Source organism: Rhinopithecus bieti, unplaced genomic scaffold (assembly GCF_001698545.2).
Source record: "Rhinopithecus bieti isolate Rb0 unplaced genomic scaffold, ASM169854v2 scaffold_3948, whole genome shotgun sequence".
Lineage (NCBI taxonomy): Eukaryota > Metazoa > Chordata > Mammalia > Primates > Cercopithecidae > Rhinopithecus > Rhinopithecus bieti.
The window spans coordinates 3,403,759-3,422,907 of record NW_016804646.1 but is presented as its reverse complement, the minus strand read 5'-3'; the positions used below and the strand labels follow the sequence as shown (position 1 = coordinate 3,422,907).

Genomic DNA, 19,149 nt, shown 5'->3' with positions numbered 1-19,149 from the left:
CCCACCTCAGCCTCCCAAAGTGCTGGGATTACAGGCGTGAGCCACCGCGCCCGGCCAGTGAACCCTGTTGTCTCTTAAGACACACAAGATCATGCTCTGTGAATACAGAGAGGTGAGGAGTGGTCAGGACATGAGGGTGAAGCCCATCCTGGGCTGAGACCACCTAGGATCAAATTCCAGCTCTGCCAACTAAATCATGTGCATTTCTGGGAGGCATTAGTGTACCCTGTCATAATATGGCTGTGATCCGGTGTAACATACCATCATTTCCAACAACACCATATGACAGTCTACACCAGGATTTCCTCCTATGCCACTCTTATTTTATTCTCTTGGGGTGATCTCTCCTCTGTTTTCATTATCCTGTACCCTGCAGAACAAGTGTGCACACACAGTGGTGATCACACACATTTCTTCCATCTTTTTTCTCTGTGGCTTTCTCTCGTGTTTGACACTCCATTGCCAAATAATGAATAGTTATTTTGCTATCCAAAAGGAGCAGTTCAATGCCAACATGTTTTTAAGCACCTGTTCCTTCTGCAGGAAAGTCCTCTTTGATCTTTATTTCCTCTTTGTTGAAAGTAAATTTGCCCTCTTATTTGCTGACATTTTCAAACTTGTACCACTTCTTTCTCACTATGGTAGATGACTGGAGATAAACCTACTGCTCTTCTTTCTCTTTTTTTATGTATCATATAGTTTATAATACTTTTGGTATTCCATTTTTATATATAAATTTAAATTTGAAACTTTTGCTAAGTTTTAACTTTCAGATGACTGGTTTTAGCAAATAAGCTTAAAAGTTTTATTATAATGGATTTGATTCTTCCAGTAGTAGCTTACTGATTTAGTTTTAACAAATGATTTCTGTCTTTCAAAGATCATACTTACTTTTGTTCATCTTTGTGCAAGTTGATAGGAGTAAAATTCCACAGGCATGCAAGTATCTACTCCCTGTAATCTGCTGCAAAGCAGGTTTTTAAAAATTTGGTAGTCGCACATCAAAACAGTGTCTTTATGTTTCACTCGTCTTTTCTTTAATTCTTGTGATTTACTAAAAACTCACTGAACAGTTCTGTTTACTATATATTATAGTACACCATTCACCATTGTAATGCCAAAAACAGAATTTTGTGTATCATTACAGCTATAATGGAAAGGAGCACTGAGAAGCTTGTGTCCTGGTCATCCTTCCCCTTTTATGAATCAGGGAGGAACAAAACTATATCAGAAAATTGTTTCATTGGGTTACTTTCATTGTAAATATCACAAAGTCATGTAAAGTTATTGGGATTAGATGATACATAAAAGTGAGGGGCATTTAGTTCTGTCTCTACACAGACTTTGATAGATGGACCGTCATCTGCTGCTTGCTTTGACTGTGGCTAAAGTTTGTGTTGGACTTAGATATTTGGGATTTGGAAATAAAGTTAAAGACTTCTCATACCAGTCGCTTGTAAGTTCTAGCAAATAACTTGGGGGTGGCTGTAGTAACATGGGGTTAAGCAGCGGTAACAAAGAAATAAGCCCTATTCTCATGGAGCTTACTTTGGGAGTGGTGATACTCAGCGGACTGTAATTTGAAGTAGAAGCAATTAACTTTGTCGATAGGTTCTTGGAGATACAACTTTAAACGAAATGAGTATATTGCAGCTTTTTTTCCCATCAATGTTATAATAAAATCATGTTGAAAGCAATGGCATTGTTTCAGGACCTGCTATCCATTGTTTCACTTGAAGTTAGTTTTGAAGAACATATTGACCACATTGCGGATATACTGTAATCTAGGGATGGCCCCTGGAGAAGGAAGGTAGCATTTAGGTTCAAGTTTGTGGGGATGGGGATAGGCAGGATTTGGAAAGAGAGAGGGACAGAGCAGTACACAGGGGAGCACTTGGGATGGAGGAAGTGGGAATATGCACAGAGATAAATGGTAGAGAGCAATCTGGTTTGACTTAGGATGTCACTTACATATGTGTGTAAAGTAGTAGGTTAATGGGCTTAACTTGAGAAGATATCTTGGGACCAGATTGTAGGCAACTAAAATTTTTTATATTTTTAGATAGTAAGAAACCATGAAAGTGTTTTGAGACAGAATGTTGAGAAACATAAAAATTGTAATTTGGGCAATTAATCTGGCCTTTGTGTATAGATTGATTGGAGAACAGACACCATTAGCAACTTGTTTTGGTAGTTTGGATGCTATGCCAAAAATGACTGGAACAGTAAATGGAAAGAGTGGGACGAATTCAAGGTGAATGGGATGGCCAAACATTTTGATGATTAGAGACTATCCTGCTTTACGTTTGAAGCATGGTTATTACTAGTGCCCCTTTTTGCTTTTAAATGTTTGTTGCTTTGGACGATAAATCATCATATGGTGACCCTAAAGATAGATTGCTGTGGCATTGATAGCACTCGCTAATTAGACTGAAAGCAGACAGGGATGGTGTAAGAGAGCAGAATATACACTTTTTTAGAAGTTCTTATTTCACTGAGTTTTCCTTTTTTGAATAATTAAGCATAAAATTTCCTTACCTAAATTCTACAATCCAGTCTTTTATGTTTAAAATTCTTTGTGTGCATGTGTGCGTGTGTGTGTGTGTGTGTGTGTTTAACGAACACATCTGAGTTTTGGAATATTCATAGTTACTGGCTGGGTGCAGTTGCTCTCACTTGTAATCTTAGCACTTTGGGAGGCTGAGGCAGGAGGATCACTTTAAGCCAAGAGTTTGAGACCAGCCTGGGCTACAAAACGAGACCTTGTCTCTACAAAAAATTTTAAAAAGCCTGGCATGGTGGTGCATGCCTCTAGTCCCGGCTATTTGGGAGGCTGAGGTGGAAGGATGGCTTGAACCTGGGAATTCCAGGTGGCTGTGAGCTAGGATCATGCCACAGCACTCCAGCCTGGGTAACAGCTAGACCCTGTATCTAAAAAAAAAAAATTAATTAAAATAATTTTAAAATGATAGATGCCAAAGAGAATAGACTGCGTTTAGTCTTAACCTCACATTTTCTTTCATTTCTATTTAAAAGCAGAGCTTTTTAGGAGAACGTTAATAAATCGGTGTAGCTGACATAAAAATTTACAAATAGAATATCCTGTATATCAACACGCCATCACTGAGAAAACAGGCTCCATTATGTTAGCACGTTTTAGTTCCTGATCTTTTTTTCCCCGTATTGAAACAGGTGACTGTAGTCACATGATACTTTAAGGTTTATGTGTAGATATAGCTATTATATTTGTGGACAGTCTCACATGCTTTCATCTCGTGTGTTTTCCATGTATAGGCAGAAGGAGAAGACAGCCTGAAGAAGATGCAGCTGATGGAGCTGGCGATTCTGAATGGCACCTACAGAGATGCCAACATTAAATCACGTAAGAACGAACCCTGAGGCCCAGGGTTACTGCTGTCTCTGTTGTTTTTGTCTACAGACTTTTTTCCTTTTGGCAACAAACACAGTAACAGTTTATACAAAGTGAACAGTTGAAGTAATTCTGTCACTTGATATAGTAATTCTGTCACTTTGACAGTCCTATTTTTAATGCTTTCATGAATTGAGGACACTCCTGATTTTATTGTATGTCAGCATGTTGAAGTTTTGGATTGACAAACTTACATTATTTTAACGAAATCTCAAATCTCTAAATTCAAGCGTTTAAGAAATTTTCTGTTTGGTTAAATACAGATGTAAGGCTTCCAGCTTATCTTGTTAAATTTATGCAAAAGATAGCATATTGAAAGCTTATTTTGAAAAAGTGAATTTGAAGTGTATCTGAATAAAATGACCCTCTGTTGAGTTCTGTCCTTTCACTCTGCTTGCATGTTTTCCCTCCAGTATTTTTCCCTGTTGATTTCATATGTGAGTTCACAGAGATCAGTGGGTGATAACTCTTTTTCCGTCCTAATTTTGTTGGTATATGTATCTGTGCATGTTTTATAAACCATAAGAGGATAGCTTTTTTATGTTTAAAATGAAATAATGTAAAATTTTTATTTTGAAACAATTTAAGATTCATACATATCATTTATATGAACATACCATATTTAAATTAGTGATTATTTAAAACACATAGAATTTTAAAGTTCTAGGGAGCTTTACAAAATGTAGGCAACCTACTGGGTTTAGAAGTAGTTATTTTACAAATTGTTAACATTAATTTACTCATGAAAATGTGAGTATATCATTAATAGGAATTTAGAAATAGGGCTTTTTAAGATTTTCTGTGATGATAGTTCCTAAAGATGCAGGAAATGTACATATATACCTAGTGGTTACTTGGCTAAATGCAATAAAAATTATTCTTACTTTACTTTGAAACTAAAGCTGTACTTTAGAAATATACCAAAACTGAGTTTCTGTGGACTCCAGTTACAAATTATTTTTTAACATCTGTTAATGCAAGTGTTTCATTGTGCTTCTGCATGTACTTTAGTCTTATAAAATCTTAAAAACAGGTATATCAAATGTATAACCTATTTAATAGTGTCATTCATTTTTTTACAATGGCTTTTTAATTTTTGCACATTCTTAATCACATTGGGAAAGGGAAAGCTGTTTGCATTTGATTGGTGTGCTTTGGCATTTTTGTGTGATCAGCGCATGTACTAATGATTTCCTTTTATTTTCTTCTTTCCTGCTTTTCCTTTCTTTTCCTACTCCCCTCTCATTTTCCCATATTTTATACTGCTGTCTCTATACTTCTTTCTAAATTTCTTTGCTTACTGTAGCAGCCCTTGCCTTTTCTCTTGCAGCAACAGCCCAGGCTGCTCCAAGGATCATTACTGGGCCTGCGCCGGTTCTCCCACCAGCTGCCCTGCGTACTCCAACGCCAGCTGGCCCTACCATAATGCCTTTGATCAGACAAATACAGACCGCTGTCATGCCAAACGGAACTCCTCACCCAACTGCTGCAATAGTTCCTCCAGGGCCCGAAGCTGGTTTAATCTATACACCCTATGAGTACCCCTACACATTGGCACCAGCTACATCAATCCTTGAGTATCCTATTGAACCTAGTGGTGTATTAGGTAAGTTCTTCTCCCCACGGGGTTAACAACATTCTCTTTATAAATATTTTTGCTCCCCCAGATTTTGAAATGATTTTATCAGTTTTAGAGAGGCAAGACAAGTTTCCATTGGGAAAGCCTGAACCCTACATTTTATTTCAGCCTCTCATAAGGGTTCCCCTTTGAAATAATTGCACCTTAAATTTATTCAGATCCACTTTGGTAACTCAGGTTCAGTTTGATTGGGTAAATCTGTTGTGTGCGTTTTAACAAATACTTTTACATTTGACATGACTGGGGCCATTCTGAGTTTTAGGCCCCATCAGCTCCACTTCTCAAACCTAGGTTCATTTTATCTCACAGATTTGTGTAATTGTTGGAAAAACTTTAAACTTCTATGTGAAAGTAGTTTGAGATCTTTATAAAATTCATATTATTGTATGTGTTTTATAATATTTGTGATCACTTAAAATATGAAAGAGACCAGATAAATACAGTCATGCATCGCTTAACAACGGGGATACCTTCTAAGAATTGCCTTGTCTGGCAATTTCATCATTTGGTGTACATCATAGAGTGTACTTACACAGATGTACATGATACTGTTTACTACACACCTAGGCTGTGTGGTATAGCCATTATAATCTTATGGGACCACCGTAGTATATGTGGTCCATTGTTGACCAAAATGTTGTTATGCAGGCATGACTGTAGTTGTATTCTTAAGATTTTTCAGTTCTTGCCTTTTGGAGTCCTAGTTGTGTTAAACATGAGAGATACTCTTAATTTCAGTAGTACAGTATGGAATAGTTAAATACCAAATCACTGAATTCAGAATCTCACTTAAGGCAAAAATTAAAATCATAATCTAAACGCTTGGTTTTACGTGAACAAAAAGTGGTGTGCTCGAAAAAGACATTACTGATGCCTTTTTTTTATAGAGTGGATTGAAATGCCAGTCATGCCTGATATTTCAGCCCATTGACTTGCTGGATGAAGGACTAGAATACAGCAGCTGTTATAACACGACCAGTCAATGTGGAACAAACTGTTTCTGTGCAACCCCTTTGTTTCACCATACAAAATTTGAATACTTTTTTTCCTGAATTGTATACGACCTTGGTGCTGCATGCATGCTGTTGACTTTTAGGACTTTGATCTCTTAAGGTTTTTTTTTTTTCCAGCATTAATATTGATTTATAAGGATTTGAAAATCTTTACTGAACTGGAGGACACTAAGATTTAAACTCGAAAATTCATTGTTCAAGTAAAGAAAGCCATGATGCTCTGTATGTTATCTGTGTGTGTGCATGCACTCAGGTGCCCTTTGTTTCATGAACAAATACATTTCATTGTACATGTTTTCTGTTTAAATCATTGTATAAAGTAATTGCAGGTCAGAATTATACCACAGAACTGTTTGAGAGGCTTGTCTTCTGTTGCACATTTCTTGAAGCATTTTTAAAATAACATGTAACCTGTAACCTTGTTATTTAAGTTTTCTTTTCTATTAATACTCTGTCCTGTGGTCCCATGCATGCTCCTTTTCCCAGAACTCCTCTCTGCTGCACCCACAGCATCTGTTCCCGAGGAGTTATGATTCTTGACTTCCTGCAGGGCTGGGACTCTTAGCTACCAGCTGCTGTTCCAGCACTTTCAGTGCAAGATCTCCCTGATTTTGCCACATGGAATTGTACTTGTATATGATTACCTTATCTAAAATGAATAAGGGGTGATGGACCAGTTTACTGCTTAGAAATAGCAAGAGGCACTGCAGTAAAACTTGTTTCTCATTATAAAGCTTCATGTCTTTTGTTTGTTGAAAATTTTACTTATAAAACTTAATTATTAGACTGGTAAAATAAAGACCAAAATATGCAGATTTCTAATTGGCATTCATAAGGTGAATAATAAGAAGTGCCAAATAAAAAAATCTTATTATGGTTAGTTTTATTTCTTGCTTTGCCACCTAAGCAGTAAAACATGATATTGACCACTTGGAGAACTCAGAAAATTATTTTAAATTTCTAAGTTATAATAAATTTGCACACAGATAACATGCATGCTATTTATGTCACATCTCACATTAAATTATTTTAAAATAAGCAGTGCCCTTCAAAACAGATGCAGACATGTGTGTTGGTAGTAGTGAGGAGATTGGTATTAGCATCAAATCTTCATTGATGACTAATTTTTAATTCCCTTCCTTTTATCTTTAGGTATGGCTTTCCCAACGAAAGGCTAAGAATTCAAGAACGGTCTTAACTGAACCCTCATCAGATCTGAATTTAACAAATGCTTAGTCTCAGCAGCCTCCGGGGGAAAAAAGCTTAGCCTAGCAGTCAGTGACTTACTTGCACTTTTTGCACATAGATATAAAGTAAAATTATGTTATTAATTTGGTTTAGTCTGTAATATTACACAGTGATGGTAATTTATAAAGGAGTGTATAGTAGTATACTGACTGCTAAGTGTACTATACTGTTTGCTTTACTAATCACCTAATTCATTGCAGTTCATACTTATTGACTCAGAGTTTAAAACCACAATCTGTAGGCTTTAAGAATTGCTTTTAAACCTTTTTAAGTGATAAACTCTTGAAGTGGTCTTAAGGTTAGCAAATAATTGTCAGTATTAAACATGGCATTATTTAAGTAGTCCTGCTGCGAGAAAGGCACTTCAGTGAATATGTGACTAGTAAAGCTTAAATATGTTTGGATCTAATAGAGTTCATGAAATACTGTAACTTGGGGATTGTAAATGAATGGATAAAATAGGTTAAGGCCCAAGATGTTTGAAATGAATGCAATATTAATAGATGCATATATACATGACATATTGTGGTTAATTTTAAAACTACTGTGCCTTAACGTGTTTCTTAAACTTTTGTAGTAAATGAACATTTGAAATCCATTTTGATAAACCTGCTGTTAATGTTTTTTCCCCCCTTGTGAATGTTTTCTAACTTTGTCTTGGTAATTGCAATTTAACTAGGTGCGGTGGCTACTAAAGTTCGAAGGCACGATATGCGTGTCCATCCTTACCAAAGGATTGTGACCGCAGACCGAGGTTAGTTTAGTTCTGCAGTTCTTGTCTATAAGAAATGCGTTGGGTGTCCATAACATTTGCAACACCACACCTGATGGAAAAATGTAATTGCTTACCTGCACACAGTTTTTTTTCCTTTTCTAAATTTGTTTGTGATCACTGACAGATAAAAGGGTTGGGTTTTTTGTTTTGGTTTGGTTTTTTCTCCCTTCATATTTTAACTTATTAAATCTTCTATTATTATGTACTATGATTTATTCCTACTAAAACATAGTCAATTTGGGGAGCTATTAAATTTTGATGTTGCCTCAGTTATTTTCATTAATAACTTTTGCTAAAATTTACCTTTTAAAAGTTCTGAAATTTGGGGTTGGTATTGCAAAATGAATTGAACGGGTGGTGCTTTAATGAGAGAAGTAAAGGAATATATGCCTCCTGTGTACTTTTGGAGAAAACTGAAGATTTAGTTTCCATTTTTCTTTATAATAAAATATTTGAGCCACTGTATAAACGTGAGGGTGCACATGTCAAGTACTTAGCTAAAATCAACAAAGTGAGGACTGTGAAGATAACTTTCATGTAGTTGGATTTTTTTTTAATATAAATTAGAGCATCAATTCCCTTTTATTCTTACATTCTCTTGCCAAAATGGATCCTTTGATTTTTGTCATTTGCTGCTAAAATATATTATCTGAAGGTAAACTGTCTCTTGAATTTCTGTGGTGATATGAGATCCAGCTGTGTGAATATCATTTTTGACTAACCTGTGACTGGAAAATAAGTCTTCATTTTTCTCCTTTACAACTTCTATAATTTGTGTCCTGTATATGCCCTTGGACCCTTTTATAAATTATTTTGCTTATTGAGGAATGGTATTTTCGGTTTATTGACATTGAATTGTTTTCTAAGTTTTCCATCACAAGATAGGAATCTCAAGCATGGTAGTAAAAAAGGATTTTTTACAAGTTTCTATTACGGCACATTTGTTTCCTACAAATTAAACTGATCAAAGTCTCAAATATTAGTGGAGGAAAAAGTGCTGGATTTGCACTTCAATTGTACATCTTCTGTGAATTTATGAAGGACCTACCTGCTTCATGTGATTACCTTGAGTACTGATGATAAATACTAGACACAGCTGTTGTCCACATCAGAAATAACATGCCTTTCCCAAAGACACTGTTAATATTTGTTTAGCATAATACATAAAGAATGTCGAAGACTTTCAAACTAATGTATACATCACTTACAGTGATTATTCAGTGAACAGAATAGACCCCAGCTCCGTGGTCATCTATGAAGATGATATTCATTGTAAGTGTTCTGTACGAACACGTCTCATAGGGATGGGGAAATTTTTTGGAAAGTCACTTTAGTTTTAAAGAAATGGGACAATTCCATGAATAATTTGAGGTTTTATTCATATTGCTTATGTCTACAATTGTTCTAAAGAGTATTTTAAAGTAGTTTTTTCCCCCCAGCTAATCTTTCCCTATATGCCCCCTTTTAGGAGATTTCTCACCATTTTGCTTTAACACGATAATTATTGGCCTATTTAATACTCCAGTGCCTTGAGATAGTTGGACATATTTGAGGAAGATTTTATTGTATTTGGAAAATTATGACACATTCCATGAGTGGATCTTTTGTTGTTATGTGTTTTGATTAGTTCTGTCACTGTTATTATTTAAAATGCAGTGTCAGCAAACCGAAATGCTCATTTCTTTTTTAGTAACAGAATAATACTCATATACTTATCACTGTATGCACTCATCGGGTCTAAGGGAGACGTCTGAAGTCCTTCGCTTAAATTATTTTATGATACTACTGTTTTCTCTATTTTTGAGGTTAAAATTATTTTTAAAAAATATTTTGAAGAGAAGTTTATTAGTATAAGCATTCATGTAATGCAAAGAAACTCAGCCCTTGGACATATAACCATGTAATTCTATATGAACGTTTAGAGTCCTACATGGTTGACCAATATCTAGTTCTTTACTAAAAGTAAACTCACCTCTTTATATATATTTCAAAACTGAATTTGAAGCCTATTAGAGACCAACTGACCTTTTAGTTGTAACGAACTGTATGGTCTTATATGGTGACACACCGGTGTAGGAGGCCAAGACTTGGCAGAGGATGTAGTCTAGGTGTCCTGGTATATATATATGGTCACTCACTTCATTTATATATTCCACACTCTAAAAGAATTCAGAAGTTTTCTGAGTAATACAAAACCATCACTTATATAATTTGTATAAGAAACTTTAAACAGTTTTAATCAAAATTATGAGTAACATCAAAAATGCTTTAAGATTTTATATTTTGGAATACCTGTGAAGTAGTATGACTACATCATGTTAAATATTTATTTTCTTCTATGATTTTGGGGCAGCAATTTTTATTTTAAATAAAATTCCACTTTTGAGAAATTCAGGGAAGATTTGGTCACATTGAAGATACAATATTTTTGTAGTATTTATAAACTGTTCTAAATGATAGACTATAGAAAGCATTTTTGTCATATGAAGGTAAATCAGTCCATTATTTAGATCATTTAAACTCTGAACATTACACCTTCTGGGCTTTGATTTATGAAGTGGCACAGAATCTAACTTTGCACTGAATATCTTTTCATTCACATCTCCTCTGCCTTAGTCACAATGGCAACAGTACAGAAAATTCTATCAAACCTCAGAATATAGTAGAAATAATTAAGCTGTTGAATGAGTCTTAAAAATTATACTACTGTTAAGTGGACCAAGTTTGGTGAAGCAGAATGTGACAAAGGTTGATTAAGGAAGGAACAACTCAAGGACATTGGGAATGATAACTTTTCCACTTGAGAACTACTTTTATGTTTTACTGTAATTTTAAAATTTTTTGTCCTTTTGTTATTTTGCAAAAGAAAATAGTATTTACAGGTGGCTTCTTTTAAAATATAAAAATATAAAGCAGGAATGTATATGAAATGTCAGATTTTATTGTATTTGCAGAGTATTAGCTTTGAAATTGAATAAAGAAAGCTGTTTGTAGTTTTAAAATGCCTTATTGGTATCAATTAGAAATTTCTTCTATTTTTTGATGTACTTAGAGCTTTTTGAGTGTAGAATTTTAAATGGCAGGATTTTACAGTGTTTACATGCAAGTGCATTTTATAAGTGTTCTATATGTGTAAAATAGTATTTTCAACTGGAAAGTGTTGGCTAGTGCAAAAGGCCTGGCCATTTTCTGGTTCCCATGATGTTGCCTACACTGCTAGACTACAGTTTAGTATTGCTTTGTATCATGAGGCCAAGAAATTCCATGTTGTTTGTAAATAGAATAATTGAAAAAGCAATAAACATTTATTGAACAAAAGAAACCTTGTTTGGCCCAGAGTTTATGTTGAACCAAATTGTTCATAGAATTTTGAATTTCTTTAGATTCATTTCTGTTAATCATCAGTTATTAATAATCACATCCATCATTAATAGTTGCTTTAATGCTTGCATCTGAGAGAATACTAATGCTTAATAGCAGTCAGATACTGATAACTGCACTGACTGTTTAAAAATTCTGTATACCAAACCTATTCATTGTTGTTTTTCAATTTCCTTCATTGACTGCTACTAACTATTAGTTGTTAGTTGTATTTTATTTCTACTTTTTGTTAACCAGTTTTTTTTTTTTTTTTTTTTTTGTGGGAGTGGGCTCTTCTTCATTTGTTCAAATCATGATATGAAATTGTCATGATTTTAATTGTATTCTGTAGATGGTGTCAATCAGTTTGTCAGAATTAAACATGCTTTTTTTTTTATTAGTTGTGATTAGTTTTTCATGTTGTCATTAAGCCGTCACTAGCTGAAACTAATCTCTTCTCTATCTTTTCTTTTCTTTTTTTTGTTTTGTTTTTTTTTGTTTCTAACCACCCAGCCGCCACCGGCAACTAACCTATGACCTTCTGACCTCTGAACTCTTCACCCAATGATGACCTGACCATGCCTGCCTGCTGATCACTTAACTGGTAATCGCCTTTGCTTGCCTGTCGTCAGTGCAGCGAGCTGAGGCACTTGTCCGTTCGTCTTACCATCTAACCAAACAAAAGACAAAGAAATTGTTGTCCTCCAACTCAGCTTTTTTTTTTTTTTCCTGTTTGGGTGAAAGTGGTTCTAGAACCTGCACTGAATAGTAGTAAAGCAATAAGGCCCAATTCATCCCACAGCACTGATCATCTTTTAATATCCCACCCTAAGCGAACGGTAAGAAGGCCTCTCTTAAGAAGGGGAGACAGATGGCCCTTAACTACTCAATGACAGAGGCAGTTACTGTGAGAGACTTCTAGGAATCTTTTTCTTCTCATAGCGAAGTCAAAGCTCTCTCTGAATGTACTGTGTGATGATGCATCATGCATGAACCTTCGGTCAGGGATATCATTGGTGAAGTGATTTCAAAAAGTATTCAAAATTTGATATGCTGTTTAGTCACTACAGTGCCCTCAAAGGGCAGAAGTTGCAGCCTTTTTTATATTGCCTGCCAAAATTTGAAGTATTAGAAGAAAGTGTGCCATGAGAGAAAAACGTAAGGAGTTTTGAAACGTAATGCAAATAACAAAACTGCAACACTATTTTTAAAAGATAAATATCTAAGTTAAAATTACTGAATCTTTATTTTACACCTTCTAAAAAAGTATGAGAACAAGGTACATGCATTATGTGTCACATTACTGGGCAAACTGTTCAAGTATTTTTTTTTTTAAACCTCCCTGTATAGAAAAAAAATCATTAAGGATGTAAAAGCCATGCTTGCCTATTTGCTGTATACATGTAATGAAATTGTAGATAAAGTGTAGTGCATTGAAACAAATGAACAAAAAGTAGATACTTTTACTATACAAGGGTGCTGGTGCAGAAAAAAATATATATATTTTTGGAAATGTAGCATTTTATACTTTCAAGTGTTATAAAAAAAAAGAAAAAGAACAAAGAAACCCTTTATTTCATTAAATGATTTTTTCTGGTGGTTGTCAAGAAACAAAAGACCAAAAGAGCCTTTTTGTCTTTCTTTTTTATTTTTTAAGTATTGGAATAAGTCTAAAGAAAAGAAAGTGCCTTATTTTCCTTCATGGTCATTTAGTCAAGTGTCTCATAAAGATCAGCTCCTCCCTCAGAATACAAGTTAATGCATGTTACTCAGTCGCCCAGTATGTGAAAGAAGATATGAGGGAGACTAATGAGTTGATGGTTTGAATTATATGATTTTTGCCACGTTACCTTGATGCAAATTTGCCAAATCTGATACTGTGAAAAGATTTGATAACTTTTCTAATGCCTGACTAGTAAGTTTTAAAACATCATTCTTTTAAAAAATAATTTAATACTTTTGGTTATTCCAATCTTCAATGTTAACCCAAACGATTCTGAGATAAAAATTATGTGTCATCTGAACTTCAGTTTACAGACAAAATTAGAGCTTTGTTTTATTTGGAGAAGGGGGATGCATTCATTTGGTTTTGATTTTTATTTTGTTTTTAATTAATTGGAGATAATAGGATACCTAGCAAATGTTTTCAGAAAAGTGAATCTTTGTGATTTTCATTCTGGAAAACAATGTTTTAAATCACCCAAATTTAATCACATGTCTTTATATCATACCAGATAACTGGTGTAGTGTATCCTTTTACTGTTTCAGTAACCTTTGCCTCCCCCACCCCTTAACTTTAAAAGAATGTGAAAAACTAGCATCATAGTGCATATAAATACTCAACCACATTTCAGCTTAAGCTTCTAATTTCTCTAGAAGTTGAAACAGTTAGTTATGTAGTTGAAGCAATTTGTGTGCAAAGCCTACATCTAAACACTTGAGTGAATAATCATTAACTGCTCAGTACCAGACGTGGCAAATCTCAAGTGACAGTGGACTCCCCCTGCCCCAGCTTATCAACTCGTCCCCTCGTCCACACCTTCCCAGCATCACAGTCAGAGGTCAGCAGGAAGCTGAGTCATTACCTTCTTGGTGACCTCCCCTGCCATCTTGTCTCACTTGGAAACCGTTGTCAGTTTATTTACTATGCAATAGACATTCATTGTTTTGTATTCAGCTAGCTTTGGTTTAATATGCCACTGCTTTGTCTTTCTGTTACACATACAGTTTTGATTTATTTACAATATATGCTGTGCCATTTTGATTTTTATATTGTTTGGTTGCTTTAATAAATTTGCGACACTCAAACACTTGAGGTGATAGTTGTTAAAAACAATACCAGTATTTGATCCAGTTTCATCTCAACTGTGTTATACCTGGACATTTTAGATGTTTATCAAAGGTCTTTTATGGGGAAGAAAGTAAATGTATGAAATAATAAATGTGTGACATTTATGGGTAATGTTGGCTCTGAACAAACTTTTGAAAACTTGGTTGACAAAATTTTGGATCAACTGAAAAAAGCATGACTTTTGAAATCTCTGAATGCCTTGGTTCTCAGTATTATCATTCTTTATTGAATTTATTTCTTATTAAAATATGTAGTTTTTAAGACTTTTTTTCTGACAGTATTATGTAATTTTTTAGCGTGGGTAGATGGGAGTGTCGCTTGTATGTTATCGTACAGCTGACATGTATTTTTGTCTATTCTTTATTATCTTAGTTTCATGCTGTGTATGTACCATAACCAACCTATTGCCTATGAGAAACATGTAAGATAATGTATTTACAGCCATTGTTACAAGTTTATAATGTATTTTTCTATCTTGTTTTATATGTATGTTATATAACATTCAAAAGAATTTTTTTCTTGATTGAGAAAAGGATACAAAATGCAAAATCCACAATTTTGATAACTGAAAATTGCCAATTGTTTTGCAGTACTTTATTATATTGGGTGTCTTGTCTTTTTTGGGCTTTTAGTTAGCTAATGAATGAATACATTAGACACTTTTGGGTTTTAGTTGGGATTTTACATAGCTTGCATTTTAATTCTTTGGTTCTTTGCTGTTTCTATTAACCCATAGCATTATTTTAATAAATGTTATAATACCAACCTACTAACTCTGGACTATGTCTGTTTATTAACCTTTATATGTTTAATTAAAATAAACAAATAAAGACAAAAGAATGTAAAGTCTTGAGTTACTGGACTAACCCTGAAGAACGTGACCACAGATAACATGGCGTGACTTGTTTTTATGTTGTTTGTCAGCTGACAGTTTTGCACACTACTGTTAAAATGGCTTTGGTTATTCTGGTCTTGTACCTTGTGGGGGGCGGGGGTAGGTGCAGTAGAGATGGGAACAAAGAGGCCTTTGTTGGAGGCATTCTTCTCCTCTTGCCACTTGCCTTTCAGCATCTGCATTACTAATTCCACACCTTATTTTTCCTTCTCCAAAATAATCACTGTCTGCTCACAGCATCAAGAGTAAAAAGATATATTGTAATGGTATATACCTGGAGAAACCAGTTTGATTCTTTGTTGAACCATTTCTTTTAATTTCTGTAAATAAGTAATTTTATGATCACATTGTAAAGCAGAGAAACTGTTGATATTTTACCTTTATTTAGATTTTTATTTTAACCTGACCTTTTTCCTTTGGAAAGCATTGAACTTGTTTAGCTAACTACTCCTGTTAGGGGAGCTTAACTTGGGTAAAGCCAAAGGCCCACTGACTGTTTCTCATGGTGGCCTGAAGCCCCACTGCTTTCCAATGAGGAAAAGAACCCTCAGCACATTACTGAGTTTTCCTCAGGTATTTTTTTCCCTGTCACCTACTTTACAAATACAGTCAGACTAAAACATTAAACAAGAAGTTTAAGGGGGAGAACACTGGGATTTGAAAAGTTGTATATGATCAACTTCTTGCATGCAAATCAATTTAAGATTTCCTAAATATCTTCATGCTTTTCTTGGCTGGAACTTGGGTAAATTAACCTGTAATTATGAATTACTTAGTTTAACTCAAGGTGCATTTTTATTTCACAGATTGATACTTCCTTCTTTCTGTGAAACAGTTCTCCTAGATAACAAAATCCTCAGGATGAATTTTTGCATTTGTACATAGCAATGTATCTTTGTAAATGATGTTTTATTTATTTAGAGTTAGAGAATTTGGGGCCGAAATGAGTGACATGTAATAGAAGACAAAACTGTACCAATACGCCCTTAACCAATCAGACTGTCAAGGTATTCTCATTCATAAATATATATACACACGTACATATACATAATACACAGAGTAGTGATAGCTGAGTCGATTGATAACAGCGAATCACCATTGAGATGGTCACTTGGATCATGTAAACAAACCCGGTCATTTCTCTGATGGGAGCGGTGGGGCAGTGTACTGTTGTTAGGTAGACAGGTCTTCAACATGCTACTATTTGTAAAAGTTTCTGTTGCCCTAACAGTTCATGTAGTAGTCTGTGAAAATTCGAAGCTGTCTGTCAAGCTGCTAATGTACAAGTTGTCATGGTACCATGTCACTTAAATTGAAGAATTTCTATGCAATTTACTATTCTCTAAAGCCTATGAATGCAGCCTCATCTCATTTTCAGTTAAGGGTACTTTATGTGTAATTATGTCATTGCTACCTTTTATGCAGGAAATGTAAAGTTTTAAAAGGCGAAAATAACATTACAAATTTCATTTTTATACAGGTTACAATATTACTAAACGTAAAACTACCAAATTCCTAGAATAGTAAAATTCTAGAGTCAGTTGATTGATTGAAACTATTTGACAAAACAATTGAAAGCTGAGCTTTCAGTCAAGAAGTTGGTGAAATTAATGTACTTAAACCTTTTTTTTCCTTTCGGCAAAATGTCAGGGAAGACTTCACATGAAAGTAGTTACTCCTGTATGCCCCGGTGCAGTGGCTCCACATGTAAGAGGTCATTAAGGCCCCTTGCCCATAAAACCAGGATGTGTATACGTACACACAATTGGTGTCTGGTTATGGTTTTCTAAACACTAGATAAGGTTCTGAATTTTTTAGTGTGCCAAAAGCGAATGATAGGTTTAAATGAAATTGCTCACTACCAAACCAAGACTCTAACAAATATATATACATGTGTGTGTATATATATATATATGTCATAGCACTTTCACATGTGACAGCCTAAGGTTTCTTTAGTTTTGGGGTGGAGTGGGAGTGGTTTTGCATATTTGACCAGGATGGGATGCCTGTCTTTATTCCTTGATAAGAAGTAGCTGTTAACAGCATTTCAAACAAATTATTTTTGGTAGAATAGAACTTACTGCCAAATGATAATTTATTTAGCAAAAATTATTCTCCAACTTTTCGAATTCGCAAATTTTCTAAGTGCCTAGAGTAGTTCTTTACATTGTCACGAATCCCTTAATACCTTTATTTAAAATGGAAAAAATATGAACAATATTTTAGAAATATGTGCTACACATCTAATTTTATCTGTAGTTTCTTTTAAATGATCTAAATTGAGATGCCTTTGATACGAAGAGATTTACCAACATTATATGCACTCGTGCCTTCAATGCGGAATCAAACTGGTTAACCTCGGCACAGTCCTCTCCTTTCTATGTTTCTGCTGCACTAATTGCCAGGGGGTGGGAGAGGAGGCAGATGAATTAATTCATAGTAGAAGGAGGCAATAGGTGCAGCAAAGAGCAGCCACAATATTGATTCCACATTACAATTTTGTTGCCCCTTGGCAAAAGACATCACATTGTGGGAAGATCTCAGCTTCCAGGGTAAAAGTTAATTTATAACTTAAAGTGCTATTAAGTTTTTATTACCAAATATATATTTTATGGTTTATAGTGGTGTGTATGAAACATTTAAAATTTTACTGTGGAAATTGTGTATATATATATATATATATATCTATAGAAGTCGAAATAGGTGTTCGCAGATCACATGTGAACAGAACTGCATATGACTGTACATGAAATGCAATAAACCAACTGGAAAAAGTGCATGTGCTTCATCCTCTCAAGCCAACTCAGCTGAAAAGAGCTCCTTATCCTTCACCCCCAGAAAATGCATGTATCAATATCAGAATAAAGAACGCACACTTTCAGTTTTATTGAGGCTTGCAACACTAAAAGAAAATGTTAAGAATCTGACATTCTGGAGTTATAATAACATTAGAAAATAAGCATAACATTCACTCTGATTTTAGTCATTAAGGGAGATTAGTAAACAGACTGCTACAGCGTTCCACAGTTGGACTGTGCATCCAAAATAGTTTGTTTTTTTTTTGTCTTTAATGGTACAATTTTATGTAGTTTTAAATGTAAGAAAGAAGAAAGGAATGCTGACCAAAACTTGATTTCATCAGCTTCGTGAAAAGGACTAGTGTCATTAACTTGTTGAACAAAAAATTGGTTTATTTAAAAAAGTCATTTCCAGTAGTGTGAAACCTTTACGATTCTTTAACATTTAAATGTTATGACTCCTTGTGCCTTAAGTTTTCCTGTCTTCTTTATATCATCTCCAAGTACCTCTGGCTCCTTTCCTCTTGCTCACTGGAACCTTAGTTTTCCTCAACAGAATGCTTTGTTAAAGTAGCCCACAGGTGCAGGATCCATAGCATCGTCCTACAGACTAGCAGCCCAAAGGTGTGTTTGGTTTGGCTTATACAGTGTTTTGCCTTTTTAAACTACTTGCCATAATTTAAAGGTGGCAACACTAGACTTAAAAAACAAAAGTGATTGCCCATATTAGCATTTTTTAAAAAAAGTTTCTTCACAAAATCTGCTCTTCCTGAAAGATCGAAGTGTCTAGAAAGCCCAAACATGTATTCTCATGTAGTAGGCCCCAGCCGAAACGGAGTAATTCAACTGTCCCCTTGAGCCAAGCATTCCCTGGTGAGTCACCACCCCACCACTCCTTCCTGTCTCTGGTGTCACACTTGGGCTGTTGGTTTTCTTACTCTTGTCTTGCTTTAATCCTTCCTCCTCTCCCTGGCTCCTGTGGATCTCTCTGCTTGTCTCCTGGTCCAGGATGGTGATCTGACTTTCAAACCAACTTTTCAAAAGGGATGACGTAAAATCGGTTTTGATGTTTTTCCTCCTGAAAAATCACATGAATATTTTAGTCACTGTGACTCATGCATATTGTATTTCTTACTGTTT

At 34.8% G+C, this 19,149-nt stretch overlaps 1 protein-coding gene across 1 annotated transcript in view; it reads left to right on the top strand.

Moving 5' to 3' along the window:
• The window catches only part of QKI (QKI, KH domain containing RNA binding), a 131,454-nt gene extending 113,466 nt beyond the window's left edge, over positions 1–17,988 (top strand). Inside the window, exons 5-8 of the mRNA XM_017869533.1 lie at positions 3,295–3,382; positions 4,737–5,036; positions 8,010–8,084; positions 11,979–17,988. Coding sequence (XP_017725022.1) covers positions 3,295–3,382; positions 4,737–5,036; positions 8,010–8,084; positions 11,979–11,995 — 480 coding nt within the window. The 3' untranslated portion in view covers positions 11,996–17,988. The remainder of the gene's footprint in view (positions 1–3,294; positions 3,383–4,736; positions 5,037–8,009; positions 8,085–11,978) is intronic.
• The last annotated feature ends 1,161 nt before the right edge of the window (positions 17,989–19,149 follow it).